Below are 15,610 nucleotides of genomic sequence, written 5' to 3'. Positions count from 1 at the left end.
AAATATTGTGAGTAAATGAACCATTTTTTTCGGCAAAAATATAATTTAGGGTAGAAGGTTAGATCTAACCTCTTTTCTAACCTCTTTTCTAACCTCTTGAATTTTCATGAATTTTCATGAATTTCATCGTAAATGTTTTGTCGAAACTTCTTCATCGTAAATGTTTTGTTAAGACTTCTTCTTCGTAATGAGTGTAAACGACCAAAAAATATATTTTATGTTAGAATGTTAGATCTAACACGTTTTCTAACACGTTTTCTAACATCGTAGAAAACTCATGAAATTCATGAGTTTTGACACTTTCACAAAAAACATAAAAAATAAAGTTAGTTTTTTTAAAAAAATATTTTTTATTTTTATTGTAAGAACATGTTAGCAACAACAGCACCAAACTCTTTAGTCATGAATCCAACTTCAATGTTGGTAGAGATGAAAAGCTTCATTCCTTCTTCATATACTTTCGAAACAGAAATCCAGAAGATAAAGCAGGAACTTCTCCAAGGAGATTTAGACTGTAGTGCGAAAGATGAAACAAATGAACAGTATCTTTACGACATGCAGGACCTCATCGACCATCTACCCAAACTTCCTGAAATCCAACAACAAAAACTCACTATTCCCGAATTTGACGAAATAGAAGTAAAAACAACCGACTCAGTAGAAATAAAGAAGTTCATTCGTAAGGTAAACTATGAGTTTCTAGGATTTCATTGCAACCATAAGGTTATGGACAAAGACTGCGATATGGTATATAAGAACATCTCTGACATATATAAATCTGGGGAGTTTAAGACCTACGACAACTTTGTTTCGTTAGTTGCTGAATGTGTATGGCAGATAAGAGATAAAGATAGAAGAGGTAAAGTATGGAACGAACAGATAAAACCTGCATGTTTTGAGTTAAAGAAAACCATTGACGCTTTAGTTGTACTTGCAGGTAAGGTTTCAATGTACAATGCTAAAATGAACCCGCAATGTTCAAAATGTAAGGCAGCAATGAGGAAATATAACTACTCCGTCAAAGAGATAGAAAGAATGAGAAACGACTATGCAGATTTAAAGAAAGAAGTAGAGAAACCAGCAGAAGATAAAATGAACATGTTAGAATTTCTGAACAAAAACTATCCAACAGCAGAAGATTTCCTTCTATCTGATGTCAAGAAGAAATATAAAGAGACTTTCGGCATAGTTAAAACATTCGATGTACTGACAGAGGAAATCGAAGCTACAAAACTGTTTAAAGTCTCACGAATTCATAACGTTTACCATGTAAAACGCTTATAAAATAACTGGGGTAGAAAAGAGGTTAGAAAAGAGGTTAGATCCAACCTTCTAACATAAACATTATTTTTGCTGAATTCCGTATGAAATTTCATGAGTTTTGTGTGTTTTAGACCATGTTAGAAAAGAGGTTAGAAAAGAGGTTAGATCTAACATTCTAACATAAACATTATTTTTGCTGAATTCCGTATGAAATTTCATGAGTTTTGTGTGTTTTAGACCATGTTAGAAAAGAGGTTAGAAAAGAGGTTAGATCTAACATTCTAACATAAACATTATTTTTGCTGAATTCCGTATGAAATTTCATGAGTTTTGTGTGTTTTAGACCATGTTAGAAAAGAGGTTAGAAAACAGGTTAGATCTAACATTCTAACATAAACATTATTTTTGCTGAAAAATGACCAAATTTCATGAATTTCCTCATAAGATTGCTACCCTCGAAAAACCGAGGATAGAGATTCCGTATGAAAATCATGAATTTCCTTAAGATAGAAAAAAAAGTTAGTTTTATTTTTTTTATTTTTTTATTTTGTATGTAAGAACAGAAAATGTTAAACATTGAGTTTGAAACAGTTAGAAAGATAGACAATGAGACCAAAATAGTTAGAATAGGTGATTTAAACGTAAGATACTCAAAGAAATACAAAAAATATTCTTTGTCAGACATTTTAACACTATCTGAAAAGAAAACATCCCACGACTGGGTTAAAAATGCTTCTACTCAGAAAATTTTGACAAAAAATCCTGAGCTTATGATATCGGTAAGATTCTATGGAACAAGAGCATATCTCATTGACAAAAGTCTTATACCAGTAGTTTTGTTCTGGATTGACCCAGTTGTTGGATATAATTTCATAACATATGGTTCATTCGATACGGAACGTTGCAGTGAAGGCTTACTTTACATCGTTCAGAAACCAAAGGACTTCAATACAAAGAGATATAAGATAGGAAGAACATTTAATATAACTCAAAGATATGACAGTATAGTCAATAGAGTTAAGGTTGTGTTTGTTAATGATATGAGAGCTGCTGAAACAGAACTACTTGAAAAGTTTGAGAAAATGTATGGTGCTCCCACGAAAGGAAAAGAAACGTTTGAAGTAGATGAGATAGATAAAGCTATAAAATTATTTGACGAAGTTGCTGAAAAATACATGTAAAAATAACGTTTACCATGTAAAACGCTTGTGAAAAAAACAGGTGAGAAAACGGGTGAGATGTCACCTCTTCACCTAAACATTATTTTTGCTGAATTCAGCACAAAAATCTGAGTAAAATGGCATAAGATTGCTACCCTCGAAAAACCGAGGATAGAGATTCCGTATGAAAAACAGTGAAGAACAGCGAGTAGGTAAGAAAACCCAGTCGCCTAAAACTCTATGAAAACAGTGAAATTTCTCTAGACCGACTTTTACCGGCCTTGCCTAAAACACATGAAAATCGTGAGTTTCCTTAAGACAGAAAAAATAAAGTTAGTTTTATTTTTATTTATTTTTTTATTTTGTATGTAAAGACAGATATGTCAACAACAGAGAACACAACAACTGCTATCGTTCATGAAGCTATAAATGAAGAATACGAGTACATACAGTTTAACAAACAACTCCGTCTCATTCGTTCAGTCAAAGATGACATGTACCAAATGCAAAGTATTTTGACAGCATGTTTTGCTCCAGATACTAAGAAACCACAAGACTGGTTTAGGAACCAAAGCACTATTGAACTATTAAATGAAGCTGAAAATTCGACTACGGATTTTTCCGTAGTCGCCAAAACTCATGAAAATCGTGAAGAACAGCGAGTAGGGAAAAAGTCGGCCTTGCCTAAAACTCATGAAAACAGTGAAGAACAGCGAGTAGGGAAAAAACCCCAGTCGCCAAAACTCTATGAAAATCGTGAAAAATTGCCAAATGGTTTGAGAGGTTGGTATGTACATAGACTTCTTGTAAATGCTGTTGCAATGTGGGCTTCACCTCGTTATGCTTGGTATATTTACAGACTTCTTGACGAAATTCATAGACAAGAACGTGAAGAGATGGAAAACAAGCTTGAAGCAAAAGACAAAAACATACAGAAAAGAATACCACGTTCGGTACCAAAAGGAAAGGAAAAGAACTATAAGTATATGATTTATACTGAAGAGATGGAAAATGAAGAAGACAGAGATATGGTTATGTTGCATTTAGTCAGAAGAAACAACAAAAGCTTTTACGACCTTGCTAAGATTTACAAATCTGACAGAAATTGGTTCTATCGCGAAAACTTACCGATTTCAATGACCCCGAATGAACAAGTTAAACAAATAGTTCAAGATACTTTACCTCAAACACACTATGATATTAAAGGTTGTACAATACTTACCTTCAAAGAAGATTTGCCATTGTTAAAGGAAAAAATAACAGAGTATTTTGACAACTTCAAACAAGCAGAGTAAATGAACTCTTTATTTTTCAAGCTTGACTTCAGATGACTCAGGTAGCTCTATAAGGTAAATTGTCTTGTCAAATCCTTCTGGCATTCCGAGTCCTTCCTTCTGGCATTCCGAGTCCTTCCTTCCGACATTCCAAGTTCTTCCATCCGACATTCCAAGTCCTTCCATCCGACATTCCGAGTCCTTCCATCCGACATTCCAAGTCCTTCCTTCCGACATTCCAAGTCCTTCCTTCCAACTGGAAAAAATTTTCCTGTTGTTCGTCCGTAAACCATTCAAATTTTCGAAAATTGAGAACTTTTTTCCATCCGACAGGAAAATTTTTTCCATCCGACAGGAAAAAAATTTCCCGACAACTGGAAAAAAATTTCCCGACAACAGGAAAAGTTCTTCCTTCCGACAGGACACAAACGGATGACTGACGTTCCTCTTCCTGAATGTCTTCCAAAGCCAGAAGAACCGACAGCCCCAGCACCACAACAGACTAAGACTAAAACACTTACATTTTTTACGCTTGACTTTTTACAATTTGAACTTTGTTTGCGTAGATATGAATTCTGAAAGAAGTATGAGGGTCTTGTATGACTTTGTACTTCTCCCATAGTTCATGTCTGTCAAACTTACCTGCCATGGACTCTTTCATAAGTTCCATGAAATCGTCTTCGGACAATCCGGGGAAAAGTACAATGTCAGTAAGTATTCTTTTAACATCCTTACTTAAACTCTTTGCTGTCTGTACACATATTACGACTGAGATGTTAAAGTGTCTGAGCTTCTTAAGAATTCGACACATATCTTGTTCTCTATTCTTTAACAAAGGATGAGAAGCAAAGTCATCTAAGATAAGAAGACATCTATGAGGGTAAGTCTTCCAATCGTAAGATTGCAATTTCTTCGAAATGTATTCTATCTCTTTCTGTTTGTTTCTGAAGTGTTTCTTCTCTAATATTCTCTGCATTTCCTCATTTGGGTCTTTAAACTTCGAATTGACATACTCATTTATAGCATTATACTTCAAAACTCTTCTTTGGTACTTCTTTATCCAATCTAACAACTCAGAGTCTTTTATACATACTAACTTAGACTTCTTTATAATATCTTTGAACGAATTGACGGTTTGATCGAATTGACCAGAAGTACTACAAATAACAACTAACTCATAGAATGGGTTCTTCTCATCTAGTTCTTGTTGTTGTGCAGCCATTTTAAGATAAGTGAAAGTCTTACCCGACCCAGGTGGTGCAATTAGACCTGTTATACCATTCTGAGCAAATAAGAACTTGTCATGTATGGGTTTTATCTGAGCATTTTCCAACTTCCTCTTGTTCTTGTTTAAAACATTCTCAAATTTCTTGTCAATGTCAGCAAACTTTTTTTCTAACATATTTTTAGAAAAATTAAAATTTTTATCTTTTTGAAAATGTCGAGCGATTTCGCTATCTATATTCGAGACAAACTTTTCGACAGCAAAACATCTGTCGACCATAAAATCTTACATAGTGTAAACAAGAAAGGTGAATTTGTTCTAAAGTTCTGTTTCTGGGAATATGACAAGAACCATAAAACCTTAAGCAGAGAAGTCTTAAAATTTGTCAATGACAGACTTGTTGACAGAGATGACGCCGATTGGAAAGATGAAGTCCAACAAAAGTTCTTAGAATGCAAAGAAGGCACATGCGCTGTTCTTGAAGATGAAATAGAAAACAGAATAGAAGAGCTATTAAAGGACAAAGAACTTTTACATAAATATGGTTCTGAGAAATTTGACATAACTCCACCAGAAAAGAAGAAGAAGAGAGAAAAGAAAGAAAAGAAAGTAGAAGAAGAGAAGAAAGAACCTGAACCAGAGAAAAAGAAATTTGACATGTAAAAATAAAATTTTATTTTTAGAACATTTCTGGGTCGATGTCAATGTTCTCTTCCTCTTTAGGAGCAAACACTGGCTTAGACTCTAAAATCTTTTTACCTAATTTACCTTGAACTTCAACTATCTTAGACTCATAATATTCATAGTCGTCTGCTTTCTTTGGTTCATAAGGTATAACAAGTTTGTATGCTTTGCCTTCTTCGAGTTTTGAGAACTTTCTGTCAAAATTTTCTTTGACTGTTAACAAACCTTCTATGTCTAAGTCTTCAAATTTCGCACCATTTTTAGTCACAATAGCAAACTTAACTGGTTCGATGTTCCAAACTTTGCTGAATGAAGACTTTTCAAAATGGTAGAAGTAAACATTCAAATATGTGAATGGAGCTAACTTATCTTTGACTTCTGTCATGTACTTGTTTACTGAGATGAATTTTGCCATCTTTTCTTCAGAATAAAAAAATATTTTTTTTTAAAAACGTTTTAAAATGGTATGCCATATAGCTTCTTGAATTTGTTAAGAAGTATTTTAACGTTTTTTCCATCTGTATCTCTAGCGTTTACATAAGCATAGCCATTAGTAAAACATACTTGTAATTTTCTATAGTTTACGCCGGTATAAAAGTAGAAAGAGTCTTGTTCTTCGCTATAGTAGTAAAACTCAAACGTATGCTTACCATAGTCTGTAATTTCAATTGTTTCATCTTCTAGTTCGTCGACAAATTCGAATACAATATCTCTAAATTTGCCTCTGTTCTTACTGTTTTCAGAACGAGTGACCCAGCGTAAATTTTCAAGTCTATTGTCGTTTCTTATATGGTTTATATGGTCTACAAAAGGTAGATTGTTAGGGTTCGGTATAAAATGAGTTGCAATGACAACATGTTTAAAATAGTGTTTTCCACCAATCCTCATCCTAGCATATCCGTTATTTTGCTCCCATTCGCTTAAAACTCTTTTTGTCTTTTTGTTTCTGACTTCAAATGACTCACAACAGTGAATTTCATATTTCTCATCTAACAAACAAGTTTCCCAACGGTCTTCTCCAACAAACTCAGCGTACATTTTTATAAAAATAAAAAAAATATTTTTTTTTATTCTTGAGCTATTTGTTGCATTTGTTGCATTTGTTGTTCTTGAGCTATTTGTTGTTGAAGTTGTTCTTGTAATACAATACTTTCACCAGTTGCATCTTCCAATTCGAAACTTTCTGCCGTCATTGACAAATACATAGGACATAAAAGTTTTACAGGAACAAAGTTTGCGTCAACTAATGTCAACGTTATACTTGCCAAAGTGTTTGAGTTCACTAAGGTTGAAAATTCTGCATTCGAATGAACAATAGGCAAACCAGCAGAGAAAGTATTGTTTATACGCATAAGTATCTTTTGGTCAAATAGTTTCTGTCGACATTCGAATAGCACTTTGAACCTAAGTTTGAAACAATATATAAGATTGGTGTGCTTAATGTCAATGGAATAGACATTCCTTGTATGACACCTTTTCCTGTTATAGGAAACTGTTGGTAGTAAAAACCAGAAATAAGTTTTGTATTATAGCTCATATCGTTTATAGTAAACTCAGTCGGACATCCAAACATAATGAAACCTGCTCTAGTTGCAGCACATGTTACACTCGTCCTTAAAGTATTAAATAAGTCAACAAAACCTGTTGGTGGTATATCTGAGTAAGTATCTTCAAAGGAGTATTTTTTACCATTCACAACAATAAAATCTTCTGGTGTCAAAAGAGCAAAACAGGCTTTAGTCGTCATTGTGTTTAAGGTTAGTTTACAATATCGTCCTTGAGGACTTTGTAAGTTTGTTGTTATAGAATTATATGACTCAGGGTTTTTAGTCGTAATAGTATAAACCATTATGTCTTCTGCCATTTACTTAGCAAATAAATTTTAATGAAATGTTGTGGTCGTCAAATATTTTTATAACGTCTGGGAAACTATACTTTAAGTTCAACGTTTCACCTCCTTTCATAACGTATATCTTGTCAATGACATTATATGAAACACCACAGCAACTAATGTCGGGTTCTATTTCTTTGATGTTTATATCGTCTGCCTCTGTCAAAAGTTTCAATAGTTCTTTCAAAACTTCATGAGGTGCAATGACATATGAGTTCACTTTTACAGGGTTGTGCTCAACCAAGTTTAACATTATACCTAAAGCTTGACAAATCTTCTCCTGAGTTTGAAGTTTGTCTTTAAGTTGTTGGTAGTCATTTCGAATATCTGCAACAGAACTTAAGTCTCTGCTAACTTCAGGATATGTTGGTTGTTCTTTTACAGGAACAATTGTTATACCATCTTCGTCTTCGTATGGTTTCCCCACTTCAACATCTCTTTCTTTGACATTGACAATAACACTTTGACTGTTTGTTTGAGTTGGTGAATTTAACTTCACATCTGCCACCGCCATTAAACCTTTTGAAACACTTACGCTTCTATTTTTCGGAAATGACATTTTACTTAGAATAAAAAGATGGACGTATTTGAGTATCTCTTCGAATTGAAGCAAAACAAAGTTTACACACACAAACAATACAAATACATTGACAGAATAGTTCTTTATACAAACAATGGTAAATGTTATAGAATAGCAGTCTTTGCTGAACCAAAATATTTTCATAAAGCAAAGAAAGTTGGTATAACCGAGATGGTGAAAGTTCTTGAAGCAGACAAAAATATAACAACAAAACTGACCGATATTTCTAAAGGTAAGTTTATAATACAATACTACGTCAAAACTGGCGTACTGTCAATATTTGACGGAGAGAAGTCAGTTCAAGAACAACTTACTGACCTGCTGCCAAAATCTGCTCGATGGAAGCTGTCGTTATGCCAATCTGAGGAGCCCCAGCAGGTTTCATCGAACGAATCTTCAAAAGAGCATCTTCCGTGAAAAGTGCTATTGGTTTTGTAAACTTCTTTGCTCTCAGTTCATCTGGACCGTCTCTGTCACCAGTATATTGTATTTGTACAGTACCAACAGTTGAAATACCACCCATAAAGTCTTCTGAGTCAGCAAATGGAATGCCAAGCCAAAAGTTTGAACGGTCTCCATTTGTATATTGAGTGTTTTGAGCTCCTGTATGGGTCCATACTTTCACATATGGCATAATAGAACTTTGCATTTCAGGGTTAATGGTTGTTGTGAAGTTGTTGTTAAAGTTCATAGCATCTAATGTCAAGTTGTATGACCTCATATCCTCAACTGTAGAATATTCTTCTCTTGGATAATATTTGCCATCTATGTTTATATGATATTTAATACCGGGGTTGTAGAAACAAGAATAGTCATTTATAGTTCGTCTGAACAGTACAAACATAGTATCTGCATGTTTCATTGCAGTTGTTAAAGCAATATCTGTTCTTGCACCTGGGTCAGCACTTTGGTTTCCAACTTCACCTGCAAAGTCTTTGACAGATATTTGGTGTATAGGGAACATAAGTGGAACTGCAATATATTTGGCAGCTAAAGCATTTGAAATATCTGGGTCCAACATATAGACTGCAAGTCTGCTTTCTATTCTCTTGCATTCAAACTTTTCGCATGTGAACTTAACTGGGTCCCAAGCATCTCCAGCAGCATTGAAATAATAGTTTACTTCAGTGTTGAGGTTTGAGAAACCAAAGTCTAAGTCAACTTTGTTTTGCAAAAGTCGGCGAATGACATTTATTTGTTCCCACTACTTCTGTAAGAGTGAATGGGTCTTGTGTTGGTGCAATGACTAAGTTATTTTTGCTTGGAGTAAGTTCGATAGAAATTTTCCTGCCCAGTTTGGCAAGTATCTTAAAAACCTGAAGATGAGGAAAGATGACAAAGGAACTCTAAGTTTCAATTTTACTTTGGTTACTGCTGCTGCATTTTGTCCAGAAAGGTTAACATAAACTCCTGGAACGTTAGGGTCAAGTCTTCTTATTTTCTCAATAGTTGCATACTGGTCTGTTTGTTCTCTAGCTTGTGGTTGTACTGAGTTTCTCAAAGCGAACCATTCATAGTTTGCCCATGTTACTGTTTGAACTAAGTCAGAGTTAGAATATATCTTATATCCCATGAAAACTTCTGGAGCATATTGGTATCCGACATAGAAAATTCCATTGCAACCTTTCTTGTCAGACAACTTGGCAGAAGGTTTTATTTCAATGTCTTGTTCCACGTATAAGAAAGAGTTGTCAATAGAAATTATATGAAACCTGTCGCAAGCAATATCTACTGTTGTTGAAGAACCTTCTCCAAACTCACCTACGTTTCCATAAGAAACAGCAGTTGTATATTCGTAAGTTCCAGGAACTATTTCTGACCTTCTAATGGCATTGTCGCATTCGTTATACCATTCGGAAACATTTCCATTCATAGCATCCAAAACTGTTGGCGTTATATTCTGAGCGGCGTACATTTCATATGAGTAAAAATATAGAATAGTTGGATTTATATGTCATAATAGAACCCACGTGGACCAAGCTTTACTTTCTTCCTGACTGAGTTTTTAACTCTTCTTTTTCCTTCATTGCCCTCTGCTTGAAGTTGTTGCATCTTTGCATTATGTTCATCTAGTATGTTGCAAATTTCCCATGTCCTTTTTGCCTTTTGGCTCTGGTCGCCCATCTCAGGTAACCTATATCCTAGAAAGAGTTTGTCATAGTCTGTATTTGAGTCTTCGCGTATTGTTTGCATGACTCTTTCCTGAGTTTCCGGTTCAAGCTCTTCAAACAGTGCCTGTCCATATGGAATATGCTCGTTTCCAAATATATGTTTTTGTAGCCATTCTGGTTTTCTTTCCATGTTACCAACAATATCTTTTGTGAATGGGAAAGCTTTTACCCAATCTTTCAGTCTTGCGTCGTTTATTTCTGTAGTTGGTTTTTATTTTGTCAAGGAACATGTTTTTCAATACTAACATTTCATTTGGTACTGTCCATTTGAGTTTTCTTAAATATTCATCCCTTCTCGGTTCATTGTCTGCAAAGTAAGTTTTTATGACATTTTGTAAACTTTCGTTTGCAAGGTCATGTACAATAGGTTCTCTTCCTTCGCTCTCCCTAACTTTCTTTCTAAACTCTTCACCAAATATACCATCTCTATGGTTCTGTGTAGTTCTTTGAGATAAATGTTTTAGAACGTCAGGTGTTATATTTCCATCAGCCATGTTCATTTCATACTGGTCCAAAATATCTGCATGTTTCATATCTTTCAATGGCATTAAAGCCGCGCTTAAAATACCAGCTATATCTTGTTCACCATTGACTTCCATTTGCGTCTACAACTTCTTGGAATTGTGGTTGTAAGTTTATGAACCACCTATCCGGGTTAGCTTTATGACCCCATCTCATTGTAGTTCCATCGTCTGCAGAAACAAAAGTAGGTTTGTTTCCATCTTGGTTAGGTTCTGAATGAACTTTAAACAATGTTTCATTTCTATATGTTTTCTTGAAATTTAACCTTTTATCTTCACCGAGTTCATCCGAAGATTGAACGTTAAATGCTCGTAAGTAAAAAGGGTTGTTGTATTTGTGTACATTTTTTTTCAGTTCTTCCATTCTATGCTGGATTTTTCATCTGATGTTTGGAGTCTTTTGTATGTCGGCAAACATTTTTCGATATTCTTCTACTATGTCAGCCGAATTTTTTTTAGACTCTTGGAAATATTCCATATTCTCCGCATACTCTTGTTGAGGGTCAAGATTTTTCGGCTGTTCCAAATCTTCATCTAGTTCTGTGAAGTTAGTTTCAAAGGAAGGACTTGTTTCGTTTCCTTCAGGCTCTTCTAGCTGTTGTTGCTGAACTATTTCTTCCATGTCTGGTTGTATCTGAACTTCTTCCTGTGGAGTTTCTTGTACCTCATCTGCTGGCATTTCATATATTCCGAGACCGTTTTCAACAATTTCCCTATCTACGTCATCCGCATTCATAAGCTTTTGTTCTTTCGTTCCGTCTCTATTTTTTACGCGTTTCATGACGAAAGTTGAATTGTCATTTAGCTCTGACATCAAATATCTCGGAGTAAATTCATCCATGTCATTTGGATGATATGCTATTAAATCATATCCCTTAGCGAGCTTGTATTTTCCAGGTTTGAGATTATATCCGTTTTGGTGCTGAGCCATAAAGCTAAATAGGTTCGGGTCAGTATTTCCATCCTTGAACTTTCCAATAGCTTCTTTATCTGTCACTAAAGTCAACAGTATCTGGGAAACCACACTCTTCTTTAAGCATTTTTAAGAATTCTTGGTTTCCTTGTTCTCTACTTCTTTTATGTCCTTGCTCTGTTTGTGGTTGTTGTTGTGCAGGGTTTTGAACTGTTGGTTGCTGTGCTGGTTGTTGTGTTGGTTGTTGTGCTGGTTGTGGAGGTGGTTGTTGTGCTGGTTGTTGTGTTGGTTGTTGTGTTGGTTTTGGTGCATGCCTGTGTCTGTGTCCATGTGACGATGTAAATGTTTTAGGTAGTCCTGGTGCAGGTGCTTCTCTTGGAGGGTTTGGTGGTATATAAGTTCCACCAGCTGGCACATATGTTCCATCTGCAGCGTAATGTCCTACCTGACTTTTCGTTTTTAAGAAAGCATTTACTAGGTCTGTTTTGGTCTGTTTAACTCTTTTTCTTGACTTTTCACAACAGTTGCTCTAACGGCGTCATAGGCACTTTGAACTGCCTGTCTCGTTGCTGCATCTGTTATTTTCGTCATATTTTGTGCTACTTCTTTTAACTCTTTGTCGAAACCTTCAGACTTCAGTTTCTTTCCAGATGAGAAGTCGTTCACTAGTTTCACCTTACTATGAAGAGCTTCGAAGGCGTTCTTAAAGTCAGCCTTCATTAAAGCTTCATTTGAACTGTCTTCATCCGCTTGTATTTTTGTCCTTATTGACCCTATGAGTTGGGCTGCTTTAGCGTTGGCTTGGGCATCTAACCAGTCATTATTAGCTTTTATATATTCTGCGCTTTTCATTGCCTTTTGCATGGCTGCGTCGTTATTTTTACTTTCTTGTGCTAAGTTTTCATACTGTACGGTTTGGTTTTGCAACTGTAAAAGTTTTTCTGCCTTTACATTTGCTTCAACTTCTTTTTATACTCATCGCTATCCATATATGTCTTCAGGGCTTTTTGTTTTATTTCTTCATCTTTCAGTACTTTATATCGAGTAGTATGGTTTTTTCAAATTTTATAACATCTTGTTCCATTTTTGCTACTTCTGCTGCTTTTTCTGACACTTTTTTCGCATATTCCTCTGTACTTAGTTCTTTCAGTTGTTCTTCTTTCTTCTTTTTCTCTACGTTTAACTCATTGAGTTTCTTTGTGTGTCTGTCATATTCTAGTTTCTTTTCGTTTTCACTTATTTGTTTCTGTATGTCTATGTTTGACTTTTTGACATCTGTTATTTGATTTTTGAGTGAACTCAAATTCATTTGACTTTGAGGGTTATAGGCTGTTCCGTCTGCAGCTCCACCATAGCCTGCCATTTTCGCTAAAAGTGCCGCTCTTAAACCTCCACTCTGTGCACCTATAACTCGGTTTAAAAGCATAGGATTGCTTGACATTTGTTGCAACATAGTGGGGTCATTCAGCATTTGTTGTTGCAACTGTTGTTGTGGTGTCAGTCTTACTATTGGATGTTTCAATGCTCTCTTCCTCTTACGTATATTCTTACGTAGCTTACGTGGCATTTTAAGTGAAGTTAAAAAGCGGCTTTTGACAGATGTTTATTGTGACTTCTTCGTAAAGACTTTGTTGAAATTTCTTCGTAAATGAGTGTAAATGACCCAAAAATATATTTTAGGGTAGAAGGGTAGATTTCACCTGTTTTCTACCCTCTTTTCTACCCTCTTGAATTTTCATGAAATTTACACCAAAAATATATTTTAGGTGAAGAGGTGAGATTTCACCTCTTTTTTCACCTCATTTCTCACCTCTTGAATTTTCATGAATTTCTTCGTAAAGACTTTGTTAAGACTTCTTCATCTAATTTCTCATGAACTTTCTTGTCTATGTTTTGTCAAGATTTCATCGTAAAGACTTTGTTGAGATTTCTTCGTAAATGACCCTAGTAGTATATTTTTGGTGTAAATTTCATGAAAATTCAAGAGGGTAGAAAAGAGGGTAGAAAACAGGTGAAATCTACCCTTCTACCCTAAAATATATTTTTGGTGTAAATTTCATGAAAATTCAAGAGGGTGAAAAATTAGGTGAAAAAACAGGTGAAATCTCACCTCTTCACCTAAAATATATTTTTGGTGTAAAATTCATGAAAATTCAAGAGGGTAGAAATGAGGGTAGAAAAGAGGTGAAATCTACCCTTCTACCCTAAAATATATTTTTGTCTGATTTTACGAAGAAGTCTTGACAAAACATTTACGTTCATGTTTGACAAAACATTTACGAAGAAGTCTTGACAAAACATTTACGAAGAAGTCTTGACAAAACATTTACGAAGAAGTCTTGACAAAACATTTACGAAGAAGTCTTGACAAAACATTTACGAAGAAGTCTTGACAAAACATTTACGAAGAAGTCTTGACAAAACATTTACGAAGAAGAAGTCTTGACAAAACATTTACGATGAAATCATGACAAAACATGAAAACATATATAATTTGTGAAAAGCTCCTGGAAGACCCGTATATATAAGAACTTCATTTATACTAAACATCTTCAGGGCTAGAAGGCACGAAGTGCCTGGAAGCCCCACTACCTTTTTTTTTTTTTTTTTTTTAATATAAATAAAAAACTTTTTTTATACAAAAAATTACAATCAATCGATAAATATTATAAAACATTTATTCCAAAAAGATTAAGTAATAGGTGGGATCCTGCATATAATATAATTTTATGTCATAAAGTTTACAAATTTTAGATGGACCACAGTGAGAATGTGAGTGGTTAATTTAAAGGTGGTCTGATAAAGAAATCGAAGCTTACTCAACACAGCATGAAGCAGTTTCTAATACACAATCTTACTAGTGGTGTTTCGGTCGCCAGCGCTCTCATAGGGGTGCTGATTTCAAAAACCACTACTTCAAATTATTCAACAATACTCAATGCAGCATGAAGCAGCTACTACTGCTGTATCTTACTGGTAGTGTTTTGGTCGTTGGCTCTTGCACAGTCTCTCAGATTTTCAAAATTTTTTTTTCAACACTATCTTGTTTCGCTCTCAGAAAGCTATCCTACAAAGACATCGAAGCTTACTCAACACAGCATGAAGCAGTTTCTAATACACAATCTTACTAGTGGTGTTTCGGTCGCCAGCGCTCTCATAGGGGTGCTGATTTCAAAAACCACTACTTCAAATTATTCAACAATACTCAATGCAGCATGAAGCAGCTACTACTGCTGTATCTTACTGGTAGTGTTTTGGTCGTTGGCTCTTGCACAGTCTCTCAGATTTTCAAAATTTTTTTTTCAACACTATCTTGTTTCGCTCTCAGAAAGCTATCCTACAAAGACATCGAAGCTTACTCAACACAGCATGAAGCAGTTTCTAATACACAATCTTACTAGTGGTGTTTCGGTCGCCAGCGCTCTCATAGGGGTGCTGATTTCAAAAACCACTACTTCAAATTATTCAACGATACTCAATGCAGCATGAAGCAGCTACTACTGCTGTATCTTACTGGTACTGTTCTTCGCTTCTTACTATCAACTCTAAAACTAGTTTGATGTATTATTTATTCATATATAAATATATACATATATAAATATATACATATATAAATATATACATATATAAATATATACATATATAAATATATACATATATAAATATACATATATATAAATATATACATATATAAATATATACATATATAAATATATACATATATAAATATATACATATATAAATATACATATATATAAATATACATATATATAAATATACATATATATAAATATACATATATATAAATATACATATATATAAATATACATATATATAAATATACATATATATAAATATATAAATAACAAAATACAATCAAAAAATAGTGTTTGGAAATTTAAGGTTAAGTGTCACTTTTTCGTAAATT

The 15,610-nt window shown here is 34.3% G+C and overlaps 10 protein-coding genes and 2 pseudogenes across 12 annotated transcripts, besides 1 other annotated feature; 4 read left to right on the top strand and 8 right to left on the bottom strand.

Annotated features, from left to right (window-relative positions):
- Positions 1-9,938: part of a mobile genetic element that runs on past the window's edge.
- Positions 370-1,165, top strand: TVAGG3_0056520 (organellar and viral DNA polymerase type B; the record flags this gene model as incomplete). Its single annotated transcript, XM_051221228.1, has 1 exon — positions 370-1,165. A coding segment is annotated over one exon (796 nt), but the record flags the coding sequence as incomplete, so codon positions are not given.
- TVAGG3_0056510 (organellar and viral DNA polymerase type B) lies at positions 1,830-2,444 on the top strand (the record flags this gene model as incomplete). The annotated part of the gene is made up of 1 exon (XM_051221227.1): positions 1,830-2,444. One exon carries the CDS (start codon positions 1,830-1,832, stop codon positions 2,442-2,444), a length of 615 nt encoding a protein of 204 aa, XP_051106213.1.
- Positions 2,804-3,718, top strand: TVAGG3_0056500 (KilA, N-terminal/APSES-type HTH, DNA-binding family; the record flags this gene model as incomplete). Its single annotated transcript, XM_051221226.1, has 1 exon — positions 2,804-3,718. The coding sequence occupies one exon, from the start codon at positions 2,804-2,806 to the stop codon at positions 3,716-3,718; it is 915 nt and encodes a 304-aa protein (XP_051106212.1).
- Positions 4,224-4,673, bottom strand: TVAGG3_0056490 (protein of unknown function, DUF4106 family; the record flags this gene model as incomplete). The annotated part of the gene is made up of 1 exon (XM_051221225.1): positions 4,224-4,673. One exon carries the CDS (start codon positions 4,671-4,673, stop codon positions 4,224-4,226), a length of 450 nt encoding a protein of 149 aa, XP_051106211.1.
- TVAGG3_0056480 (P-loop containing nucleoside triphosphate hydrolases family) lies at positions 4,795-5,099 on the bottom strand (the record flags this gene model as incomplete). The annotated part of the gene is made up of 1 exon (XM_051221224.1): positions 4,795-5,099. A coding segment is annotated over one exon (305 nt), but the record flags the coding sequence as incomplete, so codon positions are not given.
- TVAGG3_0056470 (uncharacterized protein) lies at positions 5,136-5,585 on the top strand (the record flags this gene model as incomplete). Its single annotated transcript, XM_051221223.1, has 1 exon — positions 5,136-5,585. The coding sequence occupies one exon, from the start codon at positions 5,136-5,138 to the stop codon at positions 5,583-5,585; it is 450 nt and encodes a 149-aa protein (XP_051106209.1).
- On the bottom strand, positions 5,602-6,021 carry TVAGG3_0056460 (protein of unknown function, DUF4108 family; the record flags this gene model as incomplete). The annotated part of the gene is made up of 1 exon (XM_051221222.1): positions 5,602-6,021. The coding sequence occupies one exon, from the start codon at positions 6,019-6,021 to the stop codon at positions 5,602-5,604; it is 420 nt and encodes a 139-aa protein (XP_051106208.1).
- Positions 6,063-6,644, bottom strand: TVAGG3_0056450 (His-Me finger endonucleases family; the record flags this gene model as incomplete). Its single annotated transcript, XM_051221221.1, has 1 exon — positions 6,063-6,644. The coding sequence occupies one exon, from the start codon at positions 6,642-6,644 to the stop codon at positions 6,063-6,065; it is 582 nt and encodes a 193-aa protein (XP_051106207.1).
- Positions 6,674-7,470, bottom strand: TVAGG3_0056440 (annotated as a pseudogene). The gene has a single exon. A coding segment is annotated over exon 1 (797 nt).
- Positions 7,688-8,011, bottom strand: TVAGG3_0056430 (protein of unknown function, DUF4106 family; the record flags this gene model as incomplete). Its single annotated transcript, XM_051221220.1, has 1 exon — positions 7,688-8,011. A coding segment is annotated over one exon (324 nt), but the record flags the coding sequence as incomplete, so codon positions are not given.
- On the bottom strand, positions 8,388-9,098 carry TVAGG3_0056420 (protein of unknown function, DUF4106 family; the record flags this gene model as incomplete). Its single annotated transcript, XM_051221219.1, has 1 exon — positions 8,388-9,098. The coding sequence occupies one exon, from the start codon at positions 9,096-9,098 to the stop codon at positions 8,388-8,390; it is 711 nt and encodes a 236-aa protein (XP_051106205.1).
- An 86-nt stretch (positions 9,939-10,024) lies between the features above and the next one.
- On the bottom strand, positions 10,025-10,847 carry TVAGG3_0056400 (annotated as a pseudogene). Its single transcript has one exon. A coding segment is annotated over exon 1 (823 nt).
- Between the last annotated feature and the right edge of the window lie 4,763 nt (positions 10,848-15,610).

The sequence above is a fragment of the Trichomonas vaginalis genome, chromosome IV (genome assembly GCF_026262505.1).
Source record: "Trichomonas vaginalis G3 chromosome IV, whole genome shotgun sequence".
Classification (NCBI taxonomy): domain Eukaryota; phylum Parabasalia; order Trichomonadida; family Trichomonadidae; genus Trichomonas; species Trichomonas vaginalis.
This window is presented reverse-complemented; position numbering and strand designations above follow the sequence as displayed.